The following is a 15,094-nucleotide window of genomic DNA, read 5'->3' on the forward strand; positions in this document are numbered from 1 at the left end:
GTGGTGGGTGCCTGTCATCCCAGCTACTCAGGAGGCTGAGGCAGGAGTATTGCTCAAATCTGAGAAGCAGAGGTTGCAGTGAGCCCAGATTGTGCCACTGCACTCCAGCCTGGGTGACAGAGCAAGACTCCATCTCCAAGCAAACAAACAAACAAAAACAAATGGATCGATCTCAGAAAATCCATGGAGAATAAAAGAAACCAGAGTGCGAGTACATACTTCATTTATATGACGGTCTAAAATAGACAGAAAACGAATCTGTAGTAGAAAATAATCAGAACAGTGGTTGCCCTGAAGAGTAGAGGCAGGGATTTATTAGGAAGTTAATGAGGAACCTTTTTGGAATGATGGAAATGTTCGGTACCTTGATAGGGTTTTGAGCTGCATATGGGTATGCCTAGGTTAGCACTTAGTATTTGTGAATTTCCTGGTAAGTAAATTTCCCTAAGAGGAAAAAAAAAGCATAGGAAATATGAAACACGAATTAATGAGATAAGTGCTGAAGTGTTTATTTAGGGAAAAGGCACTGACACCCGAGACATACTTTAAAATGCATAAAATATGATTAATGGATGGATAGAAGGGTGAATAAATGAGTAGGTAGGTAATAAGGCAAGTATAATAAGGTGTTAATTATAGAGCCTTAGCGATGTGTATGGCTATTCACTGTAAAATGTTTTCCATTTCTTTGTATAACTGACACTTTCATGAGATAAACTGGAAAAACAAACCTCTTACAGTCCCACAATACTATCAGCTTAAAATTAGTATTCTGAGTCTTTGCACCAGCAAAGAGGAAGTGGAAAGCTGTTTATTTTTTGAGACCAGGTCTTGCTCTGTCACCCAGGCTGGAGTACACTGACATGATCATGGCTCGCTGCAGTCGCCAGTGACTGGGCTTGAGGGATATTCCTGCCTCGGCCTCCCAAGTAGCTGGCACCACAAGTGCCTGCACCATGCCCTGCTAATTTTTTTTTTTTTTTTTTTGAGACGGAGTTTTGCTCTTGTTACCCAGGCTGGAGTGCAATGGCGCGATCTCGGCTCACTGCAACCTCCGCCTCCTGGGTTCAGGCAATTCTCCTGCCTCAGCCTCCTGAGTAGCTGGGATTACAGGCACGCGCCACCATGCCCAGCTAATTTTTTGTATGTTTAGTAGAGACAGGGTTTCACCATGTTGTCAAGGATGGTCTCGATCTCTTGACCTCATGATCCACCCGCCTTGGCCTCCCAAAGTGCTGGGATTACAGGCTTGAGCCACCGCGCCCGGCCCGCCCTGCTAATTTTTAAATTTTGTGTAGAGATGAGGTCTCCCTATGTTTTCCAGGCTGGCCTTGAACTCCTGGGCTCAAGCGATCCTCCTGCCTTAGCTTTCCAAAGATTACAGGCGTGAGCCACTGTGCCTGGCCAGCAGTTTTTTTTTTTTAAGGAAAGAAAAAGATTAAACTTTTACAAGTTCAAATACCAAATAAATACTGGTAGTTCACACTTACTTCAGAGCAAAGAAAGCACTCACTCTATGCCAAAAGGAGAAAAAATGCATCTCGTGATGCCCTTGAATCCAATCATACCTGAATGTTTTACATATAACCTCATCCTTCCCTACCCCAACTCACGCATCGCTAGGTTCAAACACATTTCTATTTTTATATAAACAGTCTGCCATATAATGAGCTCTGAACACACAAGCCAGAAGATTCCCCCAATCCTAGCTGGGTATAAACCCAAATCCCACTCTGTTCTATTGGACCTCCCCAAGAGCTCACGATAGTTATCTGTGGGAGCTTCTTATCTCTTGTACACATCTGGACCCTATGCAGTAGCAAGTACCAAGCTTTGCTCATAAAAGATGCTCAAGGTCGCTTTCCGTGGTTCAAGGGCAAACAGGAACCACACATGGGGTGTTTTCATCTTTGTTCATAAAAATGACCAGGCCCATGAAAAGCCCCTTATTTATCTTGGTAAAATGCTGAGGATCAACATGGTGTGAAATGATAATGTAATTATCGAAGTCACAAAGCAGCACAGTTCAGGGGTGAAGTCCAGGCAGTCTCACACAAAACAGTAGACTCTTCCAATTAATGTTCAACTTCAGGTAAGTCATTTAACGTCTTTGCACCTCACAGTCCCCTTCTATAAAGGGAGAATGATATTTACACTGCATGCAATTGATGCGAAGATTATGTAAGATTATCTGTCAAGCTCCTTTGCATACTGCCTGGCATGTAAGAAGCACGCGGCACATGTTTGCTAATTGTCATTGTTAGTTTTATGTGTCCCGGTGAATGAAGATGAGAGTGCCTGTCTCTATTGTATCAATTTAACATTAAGTACAGCAGACAAATCAATATTGACAATTCAGAGAATTTAATAAATCACAGTTATCTAAACAAACTTCACTCCCGGGTCTCAAAGTCAACATACCAAAACTCAGCACCACTTTAAATACAGCTTCCAGGACTGCATAAGCTGCCTGTTTTCCTTGCAATGTGTGCTCATGGTAGGTTCTAAAGTCTCAGGGAGGGAAGGGACCGGGAAGACACTTGACCAGAACCCGAGAGGACACCATCAGCAGTCTTCTTCCTCCTTTTCAACATACCCAAGGGCAGAGAAATTGGCCTTCCACTACAATGGTCAGAGAATCCATGATCCATCCTCCATATTTTCGCTGGGCAGGTAGAATGAATCCTCCAAAGACATCCACGTCCTCATCCCCGGAACCTGTCAATATGTTGTGTTAATAAGGAACAGCAGGACAGTTGCAGTGGCTCACACGTGTAATCCCACTACTTTGGGAGGCTGAGGTGGGTGGATCACGAGGTCAAGAGATCAAGACCATCCTGGCCAACATGGTGAAACCCTGTCTCTACTAAAAGTAGAAAAACTTGCTGGGCATGGTGACATGTGCCTGTAGTCTCAGCTACTCAGGAGGCTAAGCCAGAAGAATCACTTGTACCTGGGAAATGGAGGTTGCAGTGAGCCGAGATCGCGCCACTGCACTCCAGCCTGGTGACAGAGCGAGACTCCATCTTAAAAAAAAAAAAAGTCAGCAGGGGGCCGGGGGTGGGGAGAGGGACTGCAGAGGTCATTAGGGCTACAGATTTTGAGATAAAGAGATTATCCTGAATGAGCCCCTAAAAGCAGGGAACTTTCTCCACCATAGCCAAAGAGACATGGCAGAAGGGTGAGTCAGAGCAAGTGGGCATGCAGGAGCCCTGGGTGCACTCTTGCTGGTTTGGCAATGGAAGGGACAAGGTGACAAGGAATGCAGGTGGCCTCATGGAGGTCAGAAAGGCTTCTGGCAGAGACAGCAAAGCAATAGGGACTCACTCGGTCCTGAATTGGCAAAGAACTGAATTCTAACAACTTGGTTGAGCTTGTAAACGGATTCTTCTCCAGAGCCTCCAAAGAGGAACATGGCCCAGCTGATGCTGTTTTTATTTTTTTACTTTTTGAGACGGGGTCTTGCTCTGTTGCTTAAGTTGGAATGCAGTGATGTGATCATGGCTCACTGCAAGCTCCCAGGCTCAAGCGATCCTCCCACCTCAGCCTCCTGAGTAGCTGGGACTACCGGTGTGCTCCACTGTGCTTGGCTAATTTTTTTATTTTTTGTAGAGATGAAGTCCTGCTATGTTGCCCAGGATGGTCTTGAGTGCCTGGGCTCAAGCAGTCTTCCCATGTTGGCTTCCCATAGTTTTGAGACTGCAGGTGTGAGCCACTGCACCCGGCCCCAATGCTTTGATTTTGACCTTGTGAGACCCTAAGCAGAGACTCGTCTGAACCATGCTGTCTGTACCCAAGCTGTGGCCCACGTAAATGGTAAGACAATAATGGGTGGCTAAACTGCTTCACTTGTGGCAGCTTGTTAAGGTAGCAATGGAAAACAAATGCAATGAAAATATTGAAGTTCCCTAACTTGTTTCCCTAGCTTTTTCCCTCTAGATCAAATACTGTCTGGAATTGAACCATCTTTCACAAACAGGACTTTGAAGCTACCCCTTTAGCAGCTACGCTTAACAAAAAATTCCTGGATTTCTTCCTTCTGATTAGCTCAGTTCAGGGCTGAGCTTGTCATGACCAGGGACAGTGTCGTTCCTGTCACAGGGATGGGTGGGCCCAGAAGCGTGCCAGTCCAGCCCAGCACCAGCAAACATCATAAATGGGTAACAATATCACATGGACAACCAGAGCATGCAACGCTAGGAGACCTGATTTCAAGCTCTCCTTTGAACGTGTTGGTCATCTGGGACCAACGACAATCACCTACGTATCGTCAGATCAGCTCATGACACAGTAAGACTATGCCTCAGTCTGCTTTCTGGAAACCACGCCTTCATCAAGGCGGCCCAACATTACCCTGGCAGTGCCGGTAACCAACCCTCACTTTGGACTTTTTACTCAGTTAATGTTATAGTCACCTAAGAGATCTAAGTCTTTTTCCCATGGATTAAGATAAAATTAACCCATTCTATGCTGCAACTTTGTTATTGCCATAGTTACTGCCTACAAAGGGTTATTACTTTTTCAATCTAAATTTGAATCTAACTTTTGCAAGCCCTATTTTTACCTTTGTTTTATAAGAAATTATAATCAATGTCCTTATCCAAATCATTAATAAAATATGATTAATTATAATAAATTATTAATAATTAAGCAACTAAGACAATAGTAAATGTTACTTATAATAAAATGTTAAGATACAAGGTACATGTGCTTTAATTCTCTCTGTTAATATACATTTCCCTTAGAATACACTTCTTATTGACTCCTCTGTGAGAGAAGAGATTTAAGCCATAATCGTGGTGCAAAGAAACCACACCACAACCACACTCAAATAATGTCAGAATAAAGAGGAAGAAAGTGAACGTCATTCATTGGGACGGGGCTACTAATGGCTGTTCTTGAAATCAGAAGTCTTGTCAGGTGCGGCAGCTCATGCCTGTAATCCCAGCACTTTGGGAGGCCGAGGCAGGTGGATCACCTGAGGTCAGGAGTTCCAGACCAGCCTAGACAACATGGTGAAACCCTGTCTCTACAAAAAATACAAAAACTAGCCAGGTGAGGTGGTGTGCAACTGTAGTCCCAGCTACTCAGGAGGGTGAGGCAGGAGAATCGCTTGAGCCCGGGGGGCAGAGGTTGCAGTGAGCTGAGATCATGTCACTGCACTCCAGCCTAGGCGACAGAGCAAGATTCTGTCTCCAAAAAAAAAAAAAAGAGAAAAGAAAAGAAAAAGAAAAAAGAAATCGTAAACCTTACTGATAGGATTCACTTTGGGAATGGGGACAACTTTAATCAAAGTATTTAGTGCTCTTCATTCAGCTCTGTCAAAATGACATTAAAAATCTCTCCAATACAAATGCAATCATTTTCCTATTCAAATTCTGAGCTCAAAATAGTACATCCAAGAAAATAAAAATGTTCATCTGATTTGGAACTAGCTGACTCTTTTCTCATTAAATATATACCTCTCTATCCTTATGGGGTACAGATTAAAGCAAGACAAACAAAATAATAATCTCTGGTAAACTAAACTCTCGCTTCCAAGGTATCTTTTCCTGAGCCAATTGCTACTTCCCAAAATTCCAAAAGATCTTGGTAGTTCTCACATTTGAGGGTCCTTATACATTTCATATAAAATTAAGAGTTCAAAATATGGATGAACATATGAAATCCACATTTGATCATCTTATTTTCGAGTCCAGTTTAAGGAATATAAGACATCATTCTTCCATCATTATTATTCAGAGATTCCCAATGATGATGAAAATCACTGAAGCACCAGTATCGTCCAAGTCTTTGCTGTAGCTGCTTTAAATATCTGATCAACTAGGGCCTCTCCTCTTCCACTTAATTTACAACTTTTAGGAACACTCACTGATGAACTGCATGCTTACGCTCCTTGAAATAAGACTTCTGTGTCCCACTGCGTGTAGCTCCTTGAAATATCTAGAAATAAACATTACTGGCTGGTGTGGTGGCTCAGACCTGTAATCCCAGAACTTTGGGAGGCCAAGGCAGGCATATCACCTGAGGTTAGGAGTTTGAGACCAGCCTGGCCAATATGGTAAAAGCCCATCTCTAGTAAAAATACAAAAATTAGCCAGGCGTGGTGGCATGTGCCTGTAATTCCAGCTACTGGGGAGGCTGAGGCAGAAGAATCACTTGAACCCAGGAGGCAGAGATTGCAGTGAGTGCCACTGCACTCCAGCCTGGGTGACAGAACAAGACTCTGTTTCAAACAACAACAAAAACAACAACAAAATTACCGATAACCAGAGGCTGAACCTTTTTTTAGTCATATAAGGCCAAGGCAGGCGGATCACCTGAAGTCAGGAGTTCGAGACCAGCCTGGCCAACATGGCGAAAGCCATCTACTAAAAACACAAATATTAGCCAGAGTTGGTAGTACGCACCTGTAATTCCAGCTACTGGGGAGGCTGAGGCAGGAGAATCACTTGAACCCAGGAGGCAGAGGCTGCAGTGAGCTGAGATGGCACCACTGCACTCCAGCCTGGGCAACAGAGCGAGACTCCGTCTCAAACACTAACAACAACAAAATGATAGATAACTGGTAGCTGAACCTTTTTTTAGTCACATAAGAGTTAGTTTCATGTGAATCAACAGACTCATGCCTAATTACATAAAAACTACCATCTAGATGTCCTTCTCACTTTAGGCATTTATTTTTCCACTTATTTTCCAAAAGGACTGTAAACCTTCAGAGGTAAGAACTGCAAAACAATCAAGCTCATGCAAAAAATATAATGCCCCCTCCTGGACAGACCACCTCTTTTTGTCCGATAAGTATTTGGCACACTGTCTTCATACAGCAGATGCTAAGATTTAGGAACTTGACTTCAAGAGCAGAAGAGAGGACAGCTACAGATGAAGGAAGTAACGGTGTAGAGCAACCATGGAAAGGAGGATAAAGGAATGTCCTAGAGACGATTTGAACTGGTGAAGAACAGGAGACAGAGGGAAAGGCACGTGAGGGCAGGCACAGAGGTCACAAAGGCCGGGTTCCATCATCTAGGCTTAACATTTTGGGCAAAAGGGACATACTTCGCATTATTCTGCAGGACAGGAACGTGAATTAAATGGTGCTTGAAGACAGACAATGTGAAAGAGAGTTTTGAGTTGAAAGAACAAATTAAAACTGAGAGAGATGAAGACGATGCTATCTTTAGCAAGTACCTGTGAAGGACTAAGATAGACATGGAGTGGAAATTAGGAGAAATGAATGAATACTATGTCATAGCCAGGAGAGAGACGAGGATGCTACCTTCACCTGTGACAAGGTCATCAGCCTTAAAATAACTGAGTGATTCTTTCCCTTCCTCCATTATTTATTTACCTGTTGGCCAAAGCCCAGAAATCGAGAAGGTTCAAGCTTCTCTGCAGCCTTCAATTCAGTTCGTTGGCAGGAGGCTGATGCCAGGACAGTTCATCATCTCCCCTTCTCCTAGGACACGAGGTTGGATGGAGTCCCATATGACTCCACCAAGGCATCAGCGACCTCTTCAGCGTCTGTTCCAGACCCTCCCCGAATGTCACCTGTCTCCCCTCTCTGGGCCCCGCTGAACCTGATCCTTTTCCTCCCAAATGAGATGGAAATTGCAGGAGAGCAAGCAACTTCCCCCTTCCTCTATTCCCCAACAGATGCAGTGTCAAGGCCTGTCCAGGGTTTCCATAGTGCTCCTCCCTCATCAACACTGGGGCTTCTTTGATTGTTCAAATGGCCCTGGGCCCAGGAGCTGCTGGGCTGCATTTGCCTAAGACAGGTGGAGAAATCTCAGAGGGGCTATGCCGAGTCTTGGGGAGGACAACTGGGAGGCCATTAAAGTTGGGTGGGTGGAGAATGGGGGGTCCCTAACATTTCATTACATAAAGGCATCAGGGACTATGGCGACAACCCATCCCAGCTTTCTTTGAATTCATTTGGTTACTAATACATGTTTCAACAAAAATTAGAGGACAGCTAAAACGCCAGCAAGACTTCTGAAAGTGGCTTTTGGCAGGAGTTTCAGAGGCTACATGTTCTCCCTGCAGATGTGAATCCCAGCTCTGCAGGGAACACAGCATACTCCATGTACCCGAAGAAAAGAAAAGTTACAGCCTCATCTGGAAGGAAAACAGTTACTCTGGCGACGGTGGGTGTCCTTGAGGTGGTCCCCAAGGATCCTTGTCAAGGCTCCAGTTTGGCAGAATTTTGTTACACCGACGCAAGGACTCCATGCATTTTTCCGAATGTAACTTCAGTAGCTTGGTTCCAAAACGCAGTCCATGCTACACCCCTGTCCTGCCTGTGTGGGTGAAACTCTATTCACAGTTCTTAGGGCTTAGGGTCTGTGTGAGTTTCCTCTCGCTGCCATAACAAATGATCAAACACTCAGTGGCTGGAAACGACACACGCTTGTAATCTCACAGTCCTGGAGGTCCGAAGTCCCGAATCAGTTTCACTGGGCTCAACAGCCAAGCTGTTAGCAAGCCTGCATTCCTTCTGGAGGTTCCAGGGGAGAATCGGTTTCCTGGCCTTTTCTGGCTTCTAGAGGCCATCTGCATTTCTTGGCTCCTAGCATCTTCCTCCATCTGCAAAGCTACCTGCGCAGCGTCCTCAGTCTCTCTCTGCTTGGAGCCTTTTTCTGTCAGCACATCTCCCCTGACTTTGACCTTCCTGCTTCCCTCTTGTGATTGATTACAAGAGGCCCAGCTGGACGATATTTCAGAATAATCTTCTCATCTCAAGATCCTTAACTGAATCACCAGGGCAAAGTCTCCTTAGCTAGGTAAAGTCACATACAGGTTCCAGGGATTAGGACATGGACATTTTGGCGCCATGACTGTACTACCACGAGGTCTGTGTGGCCGGAGAGCACAATAACTTTAGTCACCTGGCCTGGGTTTCCTCATCTCCAGAACAAGGAAGATCAACCCGATCCCCATGATCCTTCTGGCACTAACATTTGCTATATAAAAGAATCTATAAGATTCCTACTGTACGGATTTCAAGGGAGGGAAGGGGGTGAGCAGACACTCAGATTTCGAGTCTGGTTAACAGAGAAGCAGGGATGCTGGGCTGCAGAAGAAGGAAGGACAAGGAGCTTGAGGTAAACCTGGAGTGCTAAAGTGGAGGTGTCTACCAGCTTGCTGGACATAGAAAGATGTAGCTATGACATCAACTAAAGATGGGAAAGCCAGAGTCAGCCATACAGAGGGGCTTAATTCCTAGAATTTGCATAGATTAAGTTCTGAAAAGGGTAAATGAAAGAAAAAAAAAGGACCCGGTGTGGTGGCTGATGCCTGTAATCCCAGCACTTTGGCAGGCCAAGGTGGGCGGATTGTCTGAGGTCAGAAGTTCAAGACCAGCCTGGCCAACATGGTGAAACCCAATCTCTACTAAAAATACATAGAAAATTAGCCAGGTGCAGTAGCACACACCTGTAATCCCAGCTACTAAGGAGGCAGGAGAATTGTTTCAACCGGGAGGTAAAGGTTGTAGTGAGCTGAGACTGTACCACTGTACTCCAGCCTGGGGGACAGACTCTGGCAGAAAGAAAGAGAAAGAAAGAAGGAAGGAAGGAAGGAAGGAAAGAAGGAAGGAAGGAAGGAGAAAGAAAGAAAGAAAGAAAGAAAGAAAGAAAGAAAGGAAGGAAGGAAGGAAGGAAAAAAGGAAGAAAGGAAGAAAGAAAGAAGAGCAAATGTTTGCAGATGGACAGATGTGAATCTCGGAGTAAGAGGAGCTGGCAAATGAAACAGAGGCTTGACCAGAGAAGGTGAAGTCATCTTACATATGCTGACTCAGCTGTTCAGGGGAACTTATCCTGAAGCTCTTTTTAAAGTGGTTAGTTGCCTCAAATTTTGCTTATTTATTAGTTGGATTTATTTTTTAAATAATGGTTTTCTTAATTCAGGGAATGCTATTACACTGTAGAGTGTCTCTTTAAAAAACGGATATTTCATACATTCATTGGTTGAGTACTGAAACTTAATTTCTTTTATTTATTTATTTGAGATGGAGTTTCACTCTGTTGCCCAGGATGGAGAGTGCAGTGGCGCAATCTCTACTCACTACAACCTCTGCCTCCCAAGTTCAAGCAATTATCCTGCCTCAACATCCCAAGTAGCTGGGATTATAGGCGCCCACCATCACGCTCAGCTACGTTTTGTATTTTTAGTAGAGATGAAGTTTCACCATGCTGGCCAGGTTGGTCTCGAACTCCTGACCTCAAGCGATCCACCCACCGCAGCTTCCCAAAGTGCTGGGATTACAGGCATGAGCCACTGTGCCCACTTGAAACTTAATTTCTAAAACACATTTAAAATGTATTCACTTCTGTGTTTCTTGGAATTGAGTAATTTAGCTAGAACTGTTGCCTTTATGAGTCCTGAAGTCATATTTGGTGAGGTTAAGTGAAAATGATTTGTTTAAAAAAACTTCTCCATAACTTGATCAAACGATAACAGCATTACTGATATGTATAATTTCCACTAAATATGTTTCACAAAAAGTACCCAAGGTATCTGTCATCACAGGACAAACTCCTCTCTCTCTCTCAATCTCTAAAATATGCTTTATTCAACTTTTTCTTCACAATACAGCATTATACACACCTGCTGTCTATGTTTTCTTGGTAAGCAGTGTTTACTAAAAGTAGTAAATTAATATTTACTAAACGTTCCAAATTAGTATTTGCCAGCCACAGTAAAGATGCTCAGTTCTACTTACTGAGATGTTGGTAATTTGTTTAAAATAAAGAATTGAAACTGAGAATGTATTAATACTGGAAAGCTATTTGTTTAGAAATGCAGGTACTATTTTCCTTCTTTAGGATGTTAAGGTAACAACCTATAAGTTGCAAAGTATTGTAGACAAGTACAAATAAGATACCAAAATAATTAGTGAGGTCATTTCAAAGACTTTTCCAGAAGTTCCCTAGAGATTACCCCTGCTCCTGCATGAAGCCCTCACACCTGGCTTGCAATGAAGCCCAGCGGCCTCTATGAGTCCAGTGCCTGCAGTTTCCCAGGATGTGAGCCCATGAGTTTTATTTAGATGTCATGCACTTAATATAATGTCACCATAAGTCAGGCTTGCTGGATGACCCGCCTGATACCTTACACGGCTTCGTGGTCTTTCAACAGATCCCAGTGTTCTAATAACTGAAGTTTGAGTTTGGCAAAGAATAGAACTCTTAGAGAAGAGAGGGAGCCAATCATTGGCCTCAAATGTTATGAAAGATTGCAGCTTTTCAAAAGGCCCGCCCATCACTGCAAAACACCTTGCCTTTTGAACACCAGGTTTACTTCAAACACCTGCTAAATAAACGCCATCCAATAAGACATCTGAGCACGACGTTCTTAACCTAGCTCTGACCTTCCTTTTGGCACATAAATAAGAGCGCTGAGCTTCAAAAATACATCCCTAAAGAGTACATCTGCACTGCTTCCGGCTCTTCTAGGACAGCCCTCTCTATTGAACCAGCCTCATTACAGTTCGTAAAAGAGGTGAAGAAAGTCAAAATGGGTCAATACTTCTGAACAACAGTTTCTGAAAAATTCCCCAGAAAATAAATTAGATACTATAAACGCTCCAGAGCAACCGAGAGGAAACGCTTAATAAAAACAGCCATAGTCTAGAGCTAGGTCAGATTCATGATGGACAAAGCCAGGCCTCCCTGCACAATCGACTGTGGCAATGGAAACCACTTTGCCGGTTCAAAGCAGCTACGGGAAGAGAGCCTGACGCCAAACCTCCAATTTTATCTTGAATATATAAAAAGCAAAGTCATGCCAAGAAATTTTGCAGATGTTAGTTTCCTCAAATGACATGAAGACTCACTTAATAAAAAAGATGTCGTTTAGTTCCAGCAATCTAGTTGGAACACTGCAGTATTATCATTTCACTATGTTTGCGGTCTCTAAGTAGTTTTACCAAAGTAATTTCCAAATCCTGTCGGTGCACAAGATGTATGTGCAATGCTTGTTCAAAGAATGATTCAAACAACAGATTCTACATAAAAGCAAAACGCCTACAAATTAGCTTTTAGAGAAGGTAAACATTGGACTTTTCTTCTTAAAATGCATGCCAATGGTCATGACTAAAAGTTGCCTTATGGGGTAGTTATTAGCTAGCTTTGATGCTTACCTACTCAGCACCATCTGAGCACCAACTGTATGCAAAACAACCTACACCCCACTGTGGGAAATGCAAAGTGAAATCAGAAACAGCATTTGTCTTCATTGTGTACAGGATCCAGGAGAGTGGAGAACACATGAATTTTAAAACAACGCTCCAATATAGCAAGTGGACGTCAGAATGGGTTGAAGAGCTCAGTGAGTTGGAAGTAACCTTCTAATGTCAGAGGAGAAATTGTCCATTCCCTTAAAAATGCTGCTAGCTCAAAATCCAGATGCCAGGTAGTGAGACCTGATTTCTAAGAGAGCTCCTGGGCTCAAGGCTTTAAAAAGCCATCCTTAGAGTAGATAAGAACAAAGGAAGTAACCCAAGGGGAAAACTGTGCCAAGATACTTGATCTTCCACTGCAACCATACCCCACACTAAGCCACCACTAGCCAGGGCAGAAATCTCTTCTCACCTTGACCATTTCTCTCCTACTTCTCAGAATATGCCATTTGTCAGAGTTTGGTTCCCCACATATATATACACATATATATACATACACACACATATATATACACATATATATACACACACATATATACACACACACATATATATATATACACACACACACATATATATGAAACTGAAGTCATGCCTTCCTTTCTCTATTTTAGAAGCGCATGAATTTAATATTTCCTTATATTGGTATTTCAAGTGCAAAATGAAAAATGCAACTTGCTCTTTAAAATTAACGGCCTCACTGAAGAGCAAATATCATCTCTAAAATAGCTAATGCAAAAAGCAGTAGGGTATTAATAAAAGAAGCTACAACGCAACCCTGATGATCTAATGTCCTAAACATTTGTTTCCTACACCAAGAGACATATAGGTCTTTTGTATTTTGTGGCTGTCCCCTCTTCCATGATGTGCATGACTAAAACTACAACACAATTCATAACGGTCATATTCTACCATGGCTGTAGCAGCAGCAATGCATTTCAGATACACCAGGAAATGATACTGCAAGTGCTGGATATGAAAACCTTCAACTCAACATGTAGGCAACAAACTCAACCCAAAAGACTGTTGGCAGAGCCTCTCCTCCCCCTGGCAACAGGCACCTTGGACGGGTTAACCGAGGAAAGAGGGTCCCATAGGGTCCCATGAAGGAGACCCTCGGATGCAGCCCTCCTTGTTTCTTCGGCCTGCAGGGCGGACTTTGCAGGACACACAGCCTTCTTCGAGGATAGGCCTCGGGCTCGGAATCCAGGGGCTCTACAGGGCTGCAGGGAGCTCTCTCGCGGAGACCTGAGCCCCCAGCACGAGCCCAAGCAGCGGTGCCCTGGGTGAACGCAGAGGCTCATCTGCGGACCTCAGTCGCCCTTTAGAAAACGCCAGTAACAGAGAAACCCTTGACGCTGTCCCCACAAAAATGTGCCAAGGAAGCTTCGCGGGGTGTGGGGAACGGGGGAGACTCCCTCAAAAAACGCTTATTTTAAAAACAAAAGGCAGGCTCGTGGCCATTCTCAGAGGCGAACACATTACTCCCGGGGCTGGAAAGCAGATTTGCGAGGCCAAAGATGAGACAAAAGGCACAAGCTGGCGACAAACAGACCTGGAAAGGATTTTTTTTTTTTTTTTTTTGGGAGGGGGGGTGTTGCGACGAGGGCCTCCCAGTTCAATTCTTTCTCCCCTTCCAGAGAAAATCCTGGGCGGCTGTACAAATCCGTTATGGTCTGGAAGAGACGTCGGATAGGCAGGGGGAGAGAACCCCCAAAACTTTCCCAAACTGCGGCAGGCTGGTGGCTGGTGGCAGGCAGTGGCCGCGGACCTCGGGGTCCCAGGACGCAGGGGGCACCCCGGGGCCACGGCCGCCCCCTCCCGCCACAACAATAGGGCCCAGCGCAGCCCGGAGCTGGGGCTTCCAGGACCTGAGCCCGGCGCAGAGAGCGCGGAGCGGGAAGCGCGATCGGGCGACGCGCCCTGGGCGGCCCCTGTGTCCGCAGCAGCAGCAGAGACGGAGCCGCGTGTCCGAGGCGCAGCATAAAGGGGACCCCCGGCGCATCCAGACGAGCCCCCGCCGCAGCGGAGACAGCAGTTGGAACGGCCCGCTCCCCCGCCCGCCCCGGCCCCCGGTCCCAGGAGCCTCCGCCCGGGTCACCCCGCGCCCCCGGCTCGCGCCGCCCCCTTCGGAGCGCGATGCGGGGGCTGCAGGCCCGGAGGCTCCCGCTGCGGCTCGGGCTGCGCCGCCACCACGCGGCCCGGGACCCTCCCGCCGCCGCCGCCGCCGCCGCCTCCGCGCCAGGCTCGGCGCGACACAAAGCCCCCGGCCCCGCCGACGCCCACCGACCTTGCGCTCCAGCGCCGGGCTCCCGCAGCGTCTTGGTCACCGCCTTCCAAACGTGGCAGCCCAGCAGGCACAGCAGCAGCGCCGTGGACCTGCTCATCTCCGCCGCGGGGCCGGCGGCGGCTCGGGCTCGCCGAGAGCGGGCCGGGCGGCGGCGCGTCACGGGCGGCCGGGCGCCGCGCCCCCCTCCATGTCGCTGGCTCCGCGCGCCGGGCCCGCCGCCCGATTGGCCCTGCCCCGCCGCCCCGGCCGCTCCCTCCCGCGCCCCGCGCCGGGTTTCCCCGAAGAGCCGCGGCTGAGGCTGCGACTCCGCCAGCTCCTTAACCCCTTCCTGCCCCGCCCACCGCCGCCGCCGCCGTCCGCGCCCAGGCCCCGGGCCCGTGGTGCCACCTGGCGGCAGCCGCGCTAAGGGACGAGGGAGCCCCCGCCCGGCGCCCCTGGCTCATGCCTCCCCCCACCCCGCCCGGCCCCCCGCGACGAGGCCCCGGCGCGCCCCATCCCCGCAGCCCCGCAGCCCCGCAGAAGGAGCCAGACCTGCCTCTCAGGGCGGAGCCCTTCCCATCACACCAGGTCACCCGAGGGGCGGCAGGAGACATCATGTCTGGGTGTGACACCCCCCCCCCCGC

At 46.6% G+C, this 15,094-nt stretch overlaps 1 protein-coding gene across 6 annotated transcripts in view; it reads right to left on the minus strand.

Moving 5' to 3' along the window:
- The window catches only part of FAM171A1 (family with sequence similarity 171 member A1), a 155,705-nt gene extending 140,904 nt beyond the window's left edge, over window positions 1-14,801 (minus strand). For 4 of the 6 annotated variants that reach the window (XM_078329528.1, XM_054258479.2, XM_035306852.3 and 1 more), the window contains exon 1: window positions 14,472-14,801. In XM_078329528.1, the coding sequence (XP_078185654.1) occupies window positions 14,472-14,568 (97 nt within the window). In that variant the 5' untranslated portion in view covers window positions 14,569-14,801. Of the gene's footprint in view, window positions 1-2,596; window positions 2,715-14,471 lie in introns of those variants that run through there. The other 2 variants (XM_035306851.3, XM_078329527.1) reach the window with 2 other exon arrangements.
- Between the last annotated feature and the right edge of the window lie 293 nt (window positions 14,802-15,094).

This window comes from Callithrix jacchus, chromosome 7 (assembly GCF_049354715.1).
Source record: "Callithrix jacchus isolate 240 chromosome 7, calJac240_pri, whole genome shotgun sequence".
Taxonomy (NCBI): domain Eukaryota; kingdom Metazoa; phylum Chordata; class Mammalia; order Primates; family Cebidae; genus Callithrix; species Callithrix jacchus.